Source organism: Lagopus muta, chromosome 1 (genome assembly GCF_023343835.1).
Source record: "Lagopus muta isolate bLagMut1 chromosome 1, bLagMut1 primary, whole genome shotgun sequence".
Lineage (NCBI taxonomy): Eukaryota > Metazoa > Chordata > Aves > Galliformes > Phasianidae > Lagopus > Lagopus muta.
Genome location: NC_064433.1, coordinates 173,686,932 through 173,699,054, shown reverse-complemented (window position 1 = coordinate 173,699,054; position 12,123 = coordinate 173,686,932). Strand labels below are relative to the sequence as shown.

The following is a 12,123-nucleotide window of genomic DNA, read 5'->3' as shown; positions in this document are numbered from 1 at the left end:
GTATGATGGCCAGAGTATTCTTTTATTTTTTTCTTCTATGCATTCAGAACCATTGTAATGACTGAACTGTGAGTTGTTTCCTGAGTCACAGTGGAGTATCAAACTTCCTATGTAAATGAAAATCTTTGAGTTACTTCTCAGACACTCAGGTAAAGAGCTCAGCCTGCACAACCTCCCGCTGTGTTATGCCCTACAGTACAGCACTGTGCTGATCATTACGTCAGCGCTCTCCTATTTTAAATCTTTGGACTATTTTACTATACTACTTACTAAAACTATTTTAAACTTGAAATTCTCTGTCTCTGGGAAGTGAGAAAAGGACAAACTATGTTATTTAGAAATTAATTTTCTGTGCAGGAATTTCTCTTGTAATCAACTTGGTTTCTGAACGTTTCTTTTTTAACAAGCTAGCAGCTGCTGTTTCAAAGGAAAACCCCATTTTTAGAAGGACTTTCTGTACAAGTTCTCATGCAAGTTCTGATACCAAGGATGGCCCTTTCCCTAAAGGCTCCCTGTGGGTGTTGTGTTCAGCAGGGTAGAAGCAGTCATAGAACTATAATGTTGGAACTGTCCTTTTTTTTGCATTCTACAGTTCTTAAATCCCTCCTTGCGAAGGAGCTTTTGTCAGGATTCTTTTGCTCAGGAGGGAGGACCCAAAAAATCTTGTGAACTGATGGAGGGCAGTTATCCTCACTTCCCCACTTTGTCATCAATCCTTCTTTCCTGTTCTTGCCAAGATAATCCTTTGTATCTTTGTTTGCAACCTGCTTCAAGCTCATTCTGTTGATCCCTCCCATACAAGGGTCCCTGATGGGCACTGGCTCTGATGCACAGACCTCATGGTGCCCTGTACAGAGTGATGGAACCCTCAATGCTCCTCTGCTGCTTTCCTCTGCTTTCTTTCAACTGTGCTGTAATTGGGGAATTGCTGTTCCTTGCTTTGTGATTAAGGTTAAGAGCCTGAAGTGATTCCCTAGGTGTTCCCCATTCAAAACTTCTCAAAAGCAGTTATGTCTGTGCCCTTTGTTACTGCTGAAAGTGTGAGGAAAATGCACATCACCTTCTGTGCTTGTGCTTGGCATTTGCCAAAGAAAAAACGATGGATGAGCTTGAGGTATGGCCCATTTGCACTCTGTATTTCTATACTGAAAACCACAACAAAACCAAGTTCTTATTGCCTGGAAAAGGTAGAGCTCAAATCTATAACCTTGTAAACTATGTCTCACGAAACAAACCATGCTTTTGGCTCACACTTCCCATGTCAGGTTGCTTTTACTGAGTCCTTACTAATGGAATGGTGCCATAAATTTGTTTTATGTCCTGCTTTGTAGTTAAGTGTAGTGTAGCAGGTGGTAGGCACAGGTAGCTTATACTCTCTGTCACTTTACTGTGGAAAGTGTCCATCACAAATGAGAATCACAGCCTCAACGTCTCCAGTTTACAAACAGCAGGGAAAGTGGAGATGGACCAAAGCAAAGATATGAAGAAGGGTTCTTCATCACCTGGCATGAACGATGTGGCAGTTTCCCTACAAACAGGGGGAGAGGCTGTTAAGCTTTGGGTGCCATCCTCCTGCAGTCACAGCTGAATGTGAGGCCTGTGTGCATATCCCTATGCTCTTCAGCTGCATTTCCCAAGCAAGTACTGAGACACTGCTAGGAAATAGGAGCCATGGTTTGCAGTGCGTGACAAATGCTGTATCTGCAGCTGTGCTCACAGGGCCTGACGCAGGCAGAAGTGGCAGGGTGACCCTCTGTCCAAGGGAAACCTGGTGCTGCTGTTGTTACCAGTTGTGGCTTTGGAGAGGGGGGAGGCATCCACTAAGTGTCCCTGAAGTGTATGATTGCCCTATGTAATTATCACTTTTATCCACTGTAGAAATAGCCAGAGTACATTTCTGTAGACCAAGATGGAAGATGGTGTCAGGGTCTGGAACACAAGTCTTATGAGGAGCAGCTGAGGGAACTGGATTGTTTAGTGTGAAGAAGAAGAGGCTCAGGGGAGATCTCATCACTCTCTATAACTGCCTGAAAGGAGGTTAACAAGGTGAGAATTGGCCTTTTCTCCCAGGTAACAGCCATAGGACAAGAGGGCATGACCTCAAGTTGCACCAGGGGAGGTTCCAGTTGGATATTAGGAAAAATGTCTTCTCAGGAGTGGTGATGCATTAGAACAGGGTGTGCAGGAAGGTGATGGTGTCCCCGTCCCTGAAGATGTTCAAGAAATCTGGAGAGGGTCATGGAATCATGGAGGGTCATGGTTAGCAGGCTTGGTGGTGATGGGCTAATGGACTAGATGATCTCGAAGGTCTTTCCCAACATTATGATTCTATGACATAGCTCTGTGCAATTGCAAGCACAATTATTAAATGGGTTTCTTTCTGCTTCTACTTTTTTTGAAACAGGCTTGAAGAAAGAAATACAAAAGGATCAGGATGCTAACAGACCAGCTATCTCCTCCCCCAAGAGATCAGCAGTGACAGCCACCAAGCTCCACTCACCAGGTATTTATGAACTCAAAAACTGTTTCAGGGAAGATTTCAACTTGTCAGCTTTGCATCTCTAGTTAATACACTGAAATCTGAGACCTACTATTGTTAGTGAAGATTGATTGTGTCCAAGGCTCATTAAGCTGGTGCTGAGTACAGCAGGCTTTTTTATACCAATACACGAGCTGAATAGCTTTATGTATTCTTTGTTACTGCACTGCAATCATCTTTTTTCAAAACAAAGAGTTGTTGTTATTACATGTTGAAGGGCTTTGGAACATTCTTTTATCATTATATTTTTCTTGTACAAAAGGAACAGATTCAGTGAAATAAAGGACACCTCGAACAATTACCTGGAGAGATATTATGTTATTTGGAATCTACTGACATTGTTGTGCAGAACCACTAAATTTCCTGTATTATTTCTATGCAAAGTTGGAAAAGAGTTCATCTATAGAAAGTCTTCAAACTGCTATTGGGATGCTGTTAATTTACCCCTGAATATTGGATACAAACATGTGGTAATAGTATTTCTAAAGAATGCCATTGCTTATGTACTAAAATGCAGAGAACTTATTTGTATTTTTGTCTACTAGAGTGCATTAAGAAATATGTAGGAGACCTAAAGGATTTTGTAAGGCTGGCCTTTTGACTAACCCAACATATTTAGGAAGCGAATGGGCCTGGCCCTTCTTATTTTGTTGTGTTTGCCATCTTCTGATCTGTTACCTCATTTTTCAGACTGTGCTTAAATAATCTATCATCTATGCAGCAATATGATAATTAATAGATATGGAGGGTGGAACTCCTTATTTCCTCATTCAACAGTATATTCTAAAACATATAAAGGAATTCTGTAGCTCCCATAACTTGCATCGAGAATCTCTTCATTTTTACTAAATTCAGCACCAGTTCTCCTTCCCAAGCAACAAAATTGAGAAGGTTAAATTTAATCCTCGCAGGCACCAACAGAAGTCAGAGTCCTTCTTCAGAAGTTAGGGGAAAAAGATGAACTTAACACTGTCCTCTGAAATGTGTAATTTTCAGGCTGTTTTCAAGCTGGTGAGGTCACCAAGAAAAATCAAAAGAGAAATTTGCTGCAGAGAGTAGCAGGCCAGCAGCTTACCAATGTTTATAACAGTGGGAGTTCAGTTTAAGAGCCATCACTGAAGGTGGTTGTAGCAGCATGGTACAACAGAGCTGGTTTGCTCCTACCACAAATAGAAAGCAAAATGGTATATTTTGCTGGATTTGAAGGGAGCTGACATTGCTGTTGGTGATCATTGGACGTAATGATTTTCAAGGTTTAAGATCGGATATATCCAATTTATGATGACTCAAAACTTCAAATGAAACCTTCATTCGCTCAGGAGGTTGAGTACCTGTTCTCTCTCCATCGGATTCATTTATGATTTCCTATGTGTGGTTATCTGAAATTATGACAAAATTGTTTTTCACTGTAAGGATCAAAGAAGAAATAAAACTCATCTTCATTCATTGTCTTTAGAGTAGCCATGAGCATTCTTTGAAATGACAGCAATAACAAAGAAATAAAGAAAGAGAATCTTTTTACCTACTCAGTAATTTCTCAATTCAACCAAAGCAGCCATTAAACAGAAGAAGGAGTGAGTGCAGCAGTGGCTGAGAGGCAGTACACAGCCCTTCCCCCATGAGGGTCACTAACATAATGCCATGCAGCATTCACTCTTTGTGATGTGGCTTCTGCAGGTAAGCCCAGCACGGCTTCATGTGGACATGAAACAGGTTCTAATATCTCCAAGTGCCATTTCTAAATTGTTTTCCCTCTCTTATTGGTCCTCTCATGTGCACTTCCTGATCTTCAATGCTGTTTTTGGCCATCATGCAAACCCTCTGACATAAGGATTGAATATGAATGGTTTTTTTAGCTTTGGATCCAGTCTTTAGAATTTGGGTCAGTTCTCCTAAAGACTAGCAAAAGTGTTTTGAAACACAGTCTTGTAGGAATTCCCATTTTATCTGTTATACAGTACTATTCCTGAAGTTTGTGTGCAGGTAGGAGTGTGCCTTCAAGACTGTGCCATCTATTTCTGACAAGTGTCACTCTTCACATTGCTTGTTATCAGTACTCTCGAAGCAGTGGCCTCAATTCTCTTTCCAAAATGTTAAAAGTTGTACAATGAAGAGGCAAACAGATGGCATGCCCCATGCTAATTCTCATGGACTGTGTTAATTGTGGCCACATACTTGGTATGGCACCTCAGGTAAATAAAGGAGACCTGAGAGTTTTGAGGCAGATCAAAGGGGTTCCATGGCTTTAGTGATCGATAGTCCCCCCCCATCAGCACAAAGGACATCCAGGATCAGGGCCAGTGTCATTAACATATACCCTGTTTTGTGCAGAGCAGCAGAAGAGCAACGTCAGTGGCAGAAGAAGCTTAGTAAGCTGCTTTTAAATGAACTGAGAAATTCAGAATTTTTCCCTATGGAAAATATGAGTTTAGTTTACAAAGACAGCTTATAATACTGACAAGGACAACATAGAGATGTGTACTTCAAATATTCCACTGAGCAGGATTGCTAGAGAGATAGAAGATAAGACAATGGGCTTTATCCCATTGTTGTGTTGCTGTTGTAATTAAATCTGAACTGATTTCTGGGGCTTCTTCCTACACTTCTTTGTATGGCTTCTTTGTATCATTATCACACTTCCTAAACTACTAGACAGTTTTATACTAAAAAAGACAGATATATGTGGCTGTTACTTTAATGAATTGCTTGTTTTCTGAAAATCCCTATTGTCCAGTTCAGAGTCCCTTTAAATGAAAGAAAGAATCTGTAAGAAAACATCATTCTTGGGGGAAAAAAAAAGGTAACCACTATGCTGGTTCATAATGCCAGAAAGCCCTCTCTGACATCTCCTGTTGTATTGTTTGGATCTTTCAACATGATGAAGTTACTCATGACATGTGAAACTTAGTATTCCTCTTCTTTGCAAATGTAAGTCATGGGCACAGAAAGTTTTAAAGTCTGCTCTGTAGCTACGGGTCTATGGCTCTTTGCTGCAGCAGCACAAGGTACTGAGGCTCAAGGAGCATCTTTGATGGTGCTGGCTCCCTGTAGCTTAGCCTTGAGCAAGGATGTAGTAGAGCAGGTTGGGAGATAGGCTTCCAGTGGCTGCATGTGAGCTGTGGATAGGTGTGAAAGGTAGGAGTGCACTCCTGGGACTTCACTTGGGGAAAGAATTTTTCTGTTTTTTTAGGAAAAGGGTGAGTAGAATCTGTGGTTTCTGTGGGACGAAAGACTGTCCCCTGCTACGTTCATTGCTGAGGGCTGGTTGGAAATACTGCTTCTGTGTTATTTTTCAGGAATTGTATACATAAAACTATAAGACACCTTTCTTCAGATCCTTGAATACCTGACCTTTCCTGTAACAAAGAATTGTTCAGCTTTCGCCTGTTTTCAGGCCAGTGCTCACCATCTGCAGTAACATACAGAAACTACAGAAACAAGGTGTCTGACTGCTTTCTCTAAGAAAGAGCTAAAAAGCATCAGCCGATGAGAAGCTGAGAGCAGCAAGAAAGCTCAGTGTGCTGGGCAGAGGTGTTGCTCAGCTGACCATAGAAGTTTTCAGAGGAGACTTCTCAGCTCAGAAGATAAAGATGAAACACATTGGCCAAGCAGTGACTTGGGCAATCTGATCCCACCAGGGCACTGCCACTTTTGCTTCATCCTCAGAACTATGTATTAACCTGCAGAGAAATGGATAGTCATCTCAAGTAAAATATGAACTTAAGATTTTTATTTTTTTTTTTATTTTTTAAGTCATCACACACTTGTATGAGCACTACAAGAGCTTTTTATGTTATAGGGCTGATTCTCATCAGATACGCATCACATCTTTGTGCTTAAAGCAACTGACCTCAGTGATCTCCTCTCTTTTGTAGGACATCCCAAGCAAAGGTCAACCACCCCAAGAAATGTGTGTTCCCCCAAACCAGGAGAGAGTCGAGATGCTGAAAAGCAGTTCATCCAGAAGCTGAAGGAAAAGTGCGATGAGCAGTCCCGGCAATTAAGCAATATCCGAGATGAGCTTAAAAGGACCAGGTGTGGCTTTGATGTCTTTGCCATAACAACACAGCACTTCTGCAGGCAGGTGAGTGCAATGAACACTTTTTACTGTTGCCTTTTTACACCATTCACTTGCACAAATTTATTTCACAGTAATTGAAGTTCTGTTCTTGGGAGTATAGCAATGTAATTCATTTGCAACTGTTGGTGTGAGAAGGGAAGCATAATTGGATACCATGTATTTGAGAATCAGAGTTCAGAAACTTGGAAGAGGAAGAAATGTAAAAAAATCCTTTGTCACATTTCTTATGGATGAAGCAAGTAGAGAAAGTCCCGGTCTTTGATTTGCAGATGGAATGGAGGGTGTAGCTGAGACACTTGCAAATGAATGAAAAACAGTCCGTGCATTTAGACAACCAAAGGTGATAGATGAAGGAAAAGATGTTCTTTCTCACAACATATATCTGCTGTTCCCCTTCACTGCAATTCAGGAAGAATGGTCACTGTTACAAAGGAGCAGTTCCTGAAGAGTGGAAATAACATTAACTCATTATTTATGAGAATACATTTAGCAAGTATAGAGAACATTGTTGTCAGCACCTAGAGAAGCTTATTTATTCACTGTATCCAAGACAAAATGAGTGAAAGGGTGAGGGAGTTGGGATTGTTCAGCTTGGGGAAGATAAGGTTCTGGGAGACATCACTGTGATCTTCCAGTACTTGAAAGGAGCTTACAAGCAGAAGGGAGACCGAGTTTTTACACAGGTAGGTAGTGACAGGACAAAGTGGAATGAATTATCAACCAAAGAGGAGCAGTTTAGGTTAGATGTTAAGAGGAAATTTTCACTCTGGGGGTGGTGAGGCACTGGCACAGGCTACTCGGAGAAGCTGTGAATGCCCCATCCCTGGAGCTGTTCCAGGCCAGGTTGGATGGGGCCCTGGGCATTCTGATCTAGTGGTTGGCAACCAGCCCAACACAAGGGGATTGAAACTAGATGATCTTTGGGATTCCTTCCAACCCAAGCCATTCTATGATTCTATGGCTTATAGGTATTGCTTCATTCAATCTAGCTGGGCTCTGAATCCTAACCTGGCTCACCTGGTGCCCATCTGTTTGGTATGCCTGAAGTAAAACTACTGTCACAACTACTTTGTAACATAGGCAGATGATCATCAGCAATAGGACCCAAGGTTTCAGTAATATCCTTGATTGCCTATTTGTCTACTTTTAGAAAGGACAAGTAAGTTTGCAGTGTTACATATGGGGAAGAAAAACAAAAAACAGAACTCATCTCCAGTCTTTGCAGATTCTGAAATATTTCATTCAGTTATTTTTGGTATATCAGTGCAAAAGGTTACCTTTGAACAAATACCATGGTTCATACTTTTCCCTACGTACAAGCCAGTCTTGCTGGGGGAAGCTTGTCTGAACTGATTTTTTTTTAAGTACTGTTTTAAATAACTTCCTAGGGGATTTTTTCCCCTCTATTTTTCTTTTGTCTTGACATTTCTGGGCCTGATGGGCATTTGTAGTGCCTTTTTTTTTTTTTTTTTTCCAACTGACTGTGGAGTGTCCTTGATTAAAGCAGAAGGAAACAAAAACCAAACAAAAAAAAATAGAGGCGCATCAGTGTCTGCACAGTTTTGTCTATGTGTCGTCCACTGGGGAGAGATTTTTCATCTCATGCATCATTCACAATTTGCTGAAAGAATTCTGAAAGTTTGGGCATATCTCCTTGGTGTCCTCTGGATATGTTTTAAATGAGAACAGCTGCTGCAGCAGAGTTTTGAGATGACTCTCATCCTGTTGGTGTGTGTTCAATCTGTCCTAAGAATGCCTCCTAAATTGAATGCGGTAGGGGACTTAATTTAATAGAGTCCTCTCCAAATTCTGAGTAGCTTTGCCTACTTTTCCCAGGCAAAGGCACTCCAGCCTCTCATGGTGATGAGCTGCACAGTCAGCCTGAGACCAATAGTTGTTATCCTTCAGGCACTCACGTGTGGTGCCCACGTCAGGACCCTGGTTGCCTTTTTAGTGAATTAGAGGCATGTGGGCACTTCCCAAAGGCTATCTGCAGAACCAAAGATCTGAATTTAATATTGATAGACTTGTCTGTATCCATTGATAACTGTAGGGATGCCAAAAGCCTACTGCCCTTGTATTTTGTGCTTGAGAACCTACATGTATTGGGACAATCTGGGACTGCTCATGCAGTTGCATAATTGTGCAATTTATTGCCTTGCAACATAGACTCAGGCTTCCAAGTTTTTGAGTGGCATTTGAAAATATGATCTGTAGACATTTCTGAGACAGCATTATTGTCTGAAAGCTTGAGCAAAATTGTTAGGATAGCATGGAAAAATAAACTTTTTTCATACTTTTCTCATTGTAAAAATAATAAAAATCATACGTGTTTGTTTCTGAGAAGCATGCATGCAGAAAGTTTGAGGTCTGAGCAGGACTGCAGTTTGCTGAGAGAATTATACACACTTAGGAATGGGAGGGGTCTTATTCTGGAGGAGTTGCCAAGAAGGCCAATAGCATCCTGGTACTCTGTCTCCTACAGGAGAAGCAGGCTGGGCTAGGTGGCCACTCTGCCTTTCAGAGGAGGATGTATTTCCTGACACAAAAAGCAGTCAGTGACTGCAGAGCCTGGGCAACTGGCAGACCATTCCCAGACTGTAAGAAGCTGCTGAAGTGGGAGGAATCCCCTCTGCAGAATTAAAGGAAGAAGAAAAGTAGCGCAAAATTTGTGGGGATCACAACCCAAGGGAGCCCTGAAGCATCGTGTTGTCAGCACAGACCATTTGCTGGTCTGACAGTGCACAACAAGGAAGAGAGAAGGGACACAGAGTCCCTTCTGTAACAAGAGTAAGTGTACTCTAACAAGAGTAAGTGTAAAGTCTAGCACCTGGACAGATAGAACAGATAGAATGGGCTACAGGTGTAACTGTTTGTGCCTTAATGGATCACTTCACAGATGGCCAGAGAACCAAAATAGCATGTAAGGCCACATTCTGACTTCCTTATTGCTATACATGTCAGCATAGCCACACGCACACAGTCACACTTGCGTTGTTCTGTCTGTGCAAAGCCCAGGGTGTGTATTTTACCATTCTGGTATGTACCTTAATGACACCAGCTGAAAACGAGCCAGCAGTGTGCCCACGTGGTCAACAAGGCCAACAGCATGTCCTACTTGTAGTGGGCATGTGCCTCCCTCCATTCACTGCATCTGACCTTACTGGTCCCACTACACCTTGCCCTCCCCAGGTGTCTTACAGACATGTTTAACTGTGGGAGAAAGAGAGTGATGATATGTAGTGAAGAGTGTACAGCATGCAGCAGTGCTACATGTACAGGTTGATGAAACATCAGCTAAGCCAGTTTGCTAACCTGGGGAAAAGCCTGGACAATCAAAGCCAATGCTGATTCCCAGTGGACCAAAACAAAATCAGAACAGAAGTTCTGTCATCATAGTCATTTGGTCAGCTATGGAAAGTAATAATTGTAGTGCCTGTGGACAACTGTTTTAAACTGTTATTTAATTAGTTCAGGCCCTCAGAAATGCACACAAGACTCCTGTTGACATTGGAGATTACCTCAAACTTATCGTGGAGTACATTTTGTTTGCGCTATGACAGATACTGATGGATATGGAGGTGATACCATGCAGACTTATCACCAACAGCCTCTCTGACTTGGATCTCTCCTGACCATCTCTGGCTTGTTAAGCACAGTAATAATGATGGTCCTGACCCATCTTCAGCGCTGTTCAGCAGCATGTCCAGCAGCATTTCCTCTTGGAAATGATAACAGTGCCATCTATAGGACATTAGCCCAAAGTGACAAAATTGCACTGTCACAGCAGTGGTTGTGAGAAAACTACTGAGAACAGAGAGAGGAGCCAGGAGCTTCCCTGGCGTTCTCCATTCTGTGTTGCAGAGGACAGGCCGGGCAGGCTGTGCTGTTCTGGAGCAGTGGAGGATATACATGCACAGTAGCCTGAGGTTTGCTGCCAGTTTGGCAACAAGGCTGCAGGTGACACTTCTGGTCCATCCCCAGCTCCATCTGCCCCACGATACCTGTGTTCACTAGTGAAAAGCTCTGTGCAGTGATAGGATAGCAGCTGTCTGATCTTAATGGACCCTTTGAGAATGAGGTGATGGAAGAGAATGTACATCGTGTGGGTTGGTTTTTTTGTTTGTTTGTTTTTTTTTTGCAGTCAGTTATTGCAATCAGGACTCATCTGGAGCTGCATAAAGTGCTCCAAAGCACCAGAGAAGATGCAGGACTGCCAGCTGTGCCAGACAGCACCTGCTTTGCAGCACAGTTGTCCTTTGGCACAGCAAAGAGAGTGGAAGCTATGGGAGGAAGCAAAGATCTCTGCATACATTGTTCATGTGGTGTTCCCTGAGCATACCTTTTTATTCCTTCCCCACTGTGCAGTCCCCAGTGACCAATTGCTGAGTGAAGATAATTAGCCCTTGATTAACACAATTTCTGTAGATAGATAGACACCAGAAGATTGTGCTGCCATTCCACAAGACCTGGACAGGCTAGAGAGATGGGCAGGGAGGAACCTGATGAGGTTTAACAAGAGTAAGTGTGAAGTCTGGCACCTGGAAAGGAATTACCACATGCATCAGCACAGATTAGAGAATGGCCTGCTGGAGAGGAGCTCTGCAGAGTAGGACCTGAGTGTTCTATTCAACAGCAGGTTGGCCATGAGTGAGCAGTGTGCCTCTGTGGCCAAGAAGGCCAGTGGTATCCTGGGGTGCATTAAAAAGAATGCAGCCAGCGGGCAAAGGGAGTTGATCCTCCCCTTCTACACTGCCCTGGTGAGGCCACATCTGGAGTACTGTGCCCAGTTCTGGGCTCCCCAGTTTAAAAAAGACAAGGATCTCCTAGAAGGAGTCCAGTGGAGGGCCACAAAGATGATAAAGGGCCTGGAGCATCTCCCTTATGAGGAGAAGCTGAGTAACCTGGGTCTGTTTCAGCCTGGAGAAGAGAAGGCTGCGGGGTGACCTCATTGCAGCCTATCAATACCTGAAGGGAACCTACACCCAGGAGGGGAGTAAACTCTTCAAAAGGGCTGACAATAGCAGGACTAGGGGAAATGGATCCAAGTTGAAGGAGGGAAGATTTAGGTTGGATGTTAGGGGGAAGTTCTTTACTAGGAGAGTGGTTAGGCCCTGGAACGGGCTGCCCAGGGAGGTTGTGGATGCCCCGTCCTTGGACGTGCTTAAGGCCAGGTTGGACGGGGTCCTGGGCAACCTGATCTGAATGTGTATGTTTGGTGTCCCTGCTAGGCAGGGGGGTTGGAGCTACATGATCCTTGGGGTCCCTTCCAACCCGGGTGATTCTGTGATTCTGTGTTCATCCTGGGGAAAAGAAGACTGAGGGGAGATCTGATTAAAGTTTGTAAATATCTGAAGGGAGGTTGGAGGCAAATGGATGAGGCTAGTATCTTCTCAGTGGTGCATAGCAATACAACAAGGAGTAATGGCCCAAAACTTGAACATAGGAAGTTCCATACTAACATGTGTTCTTTATGATAAAGGTGATGGTGCACTGAAGCAGG

The 12,123-nt window shown here is 43.0% G+C and overlaps 1 protein-coding gene across 3 annotated transcripts in view; it reads left to right on the top strand.

Moving 5' to 3' along the window:
* The window catches only part of MTUS2 (microtubule associated scaffold protein 2), a 267,070-nt gene that overhangs the window by 205,403 nt on the left and 49,544 nt on the right, over positions 1-12,123 (top strand). For all 3 annotated transcript variants that reach the window (XM_048933633.1, XM_048933634.1, XM_048933635.1), the window contains 2 exons: positions 2,405-2,503; positions 6,415-6,623. In XM_048933633.1, coding sequence (XP_048789590.1) covers positions 2,405-2,503; positions 6,415-6,623 — 308 coding nt within the window. The remainder of the gene's footprint in view (positions 1-2,404; positions 2,504-6,414; positions 6,624-12,123) is intronic.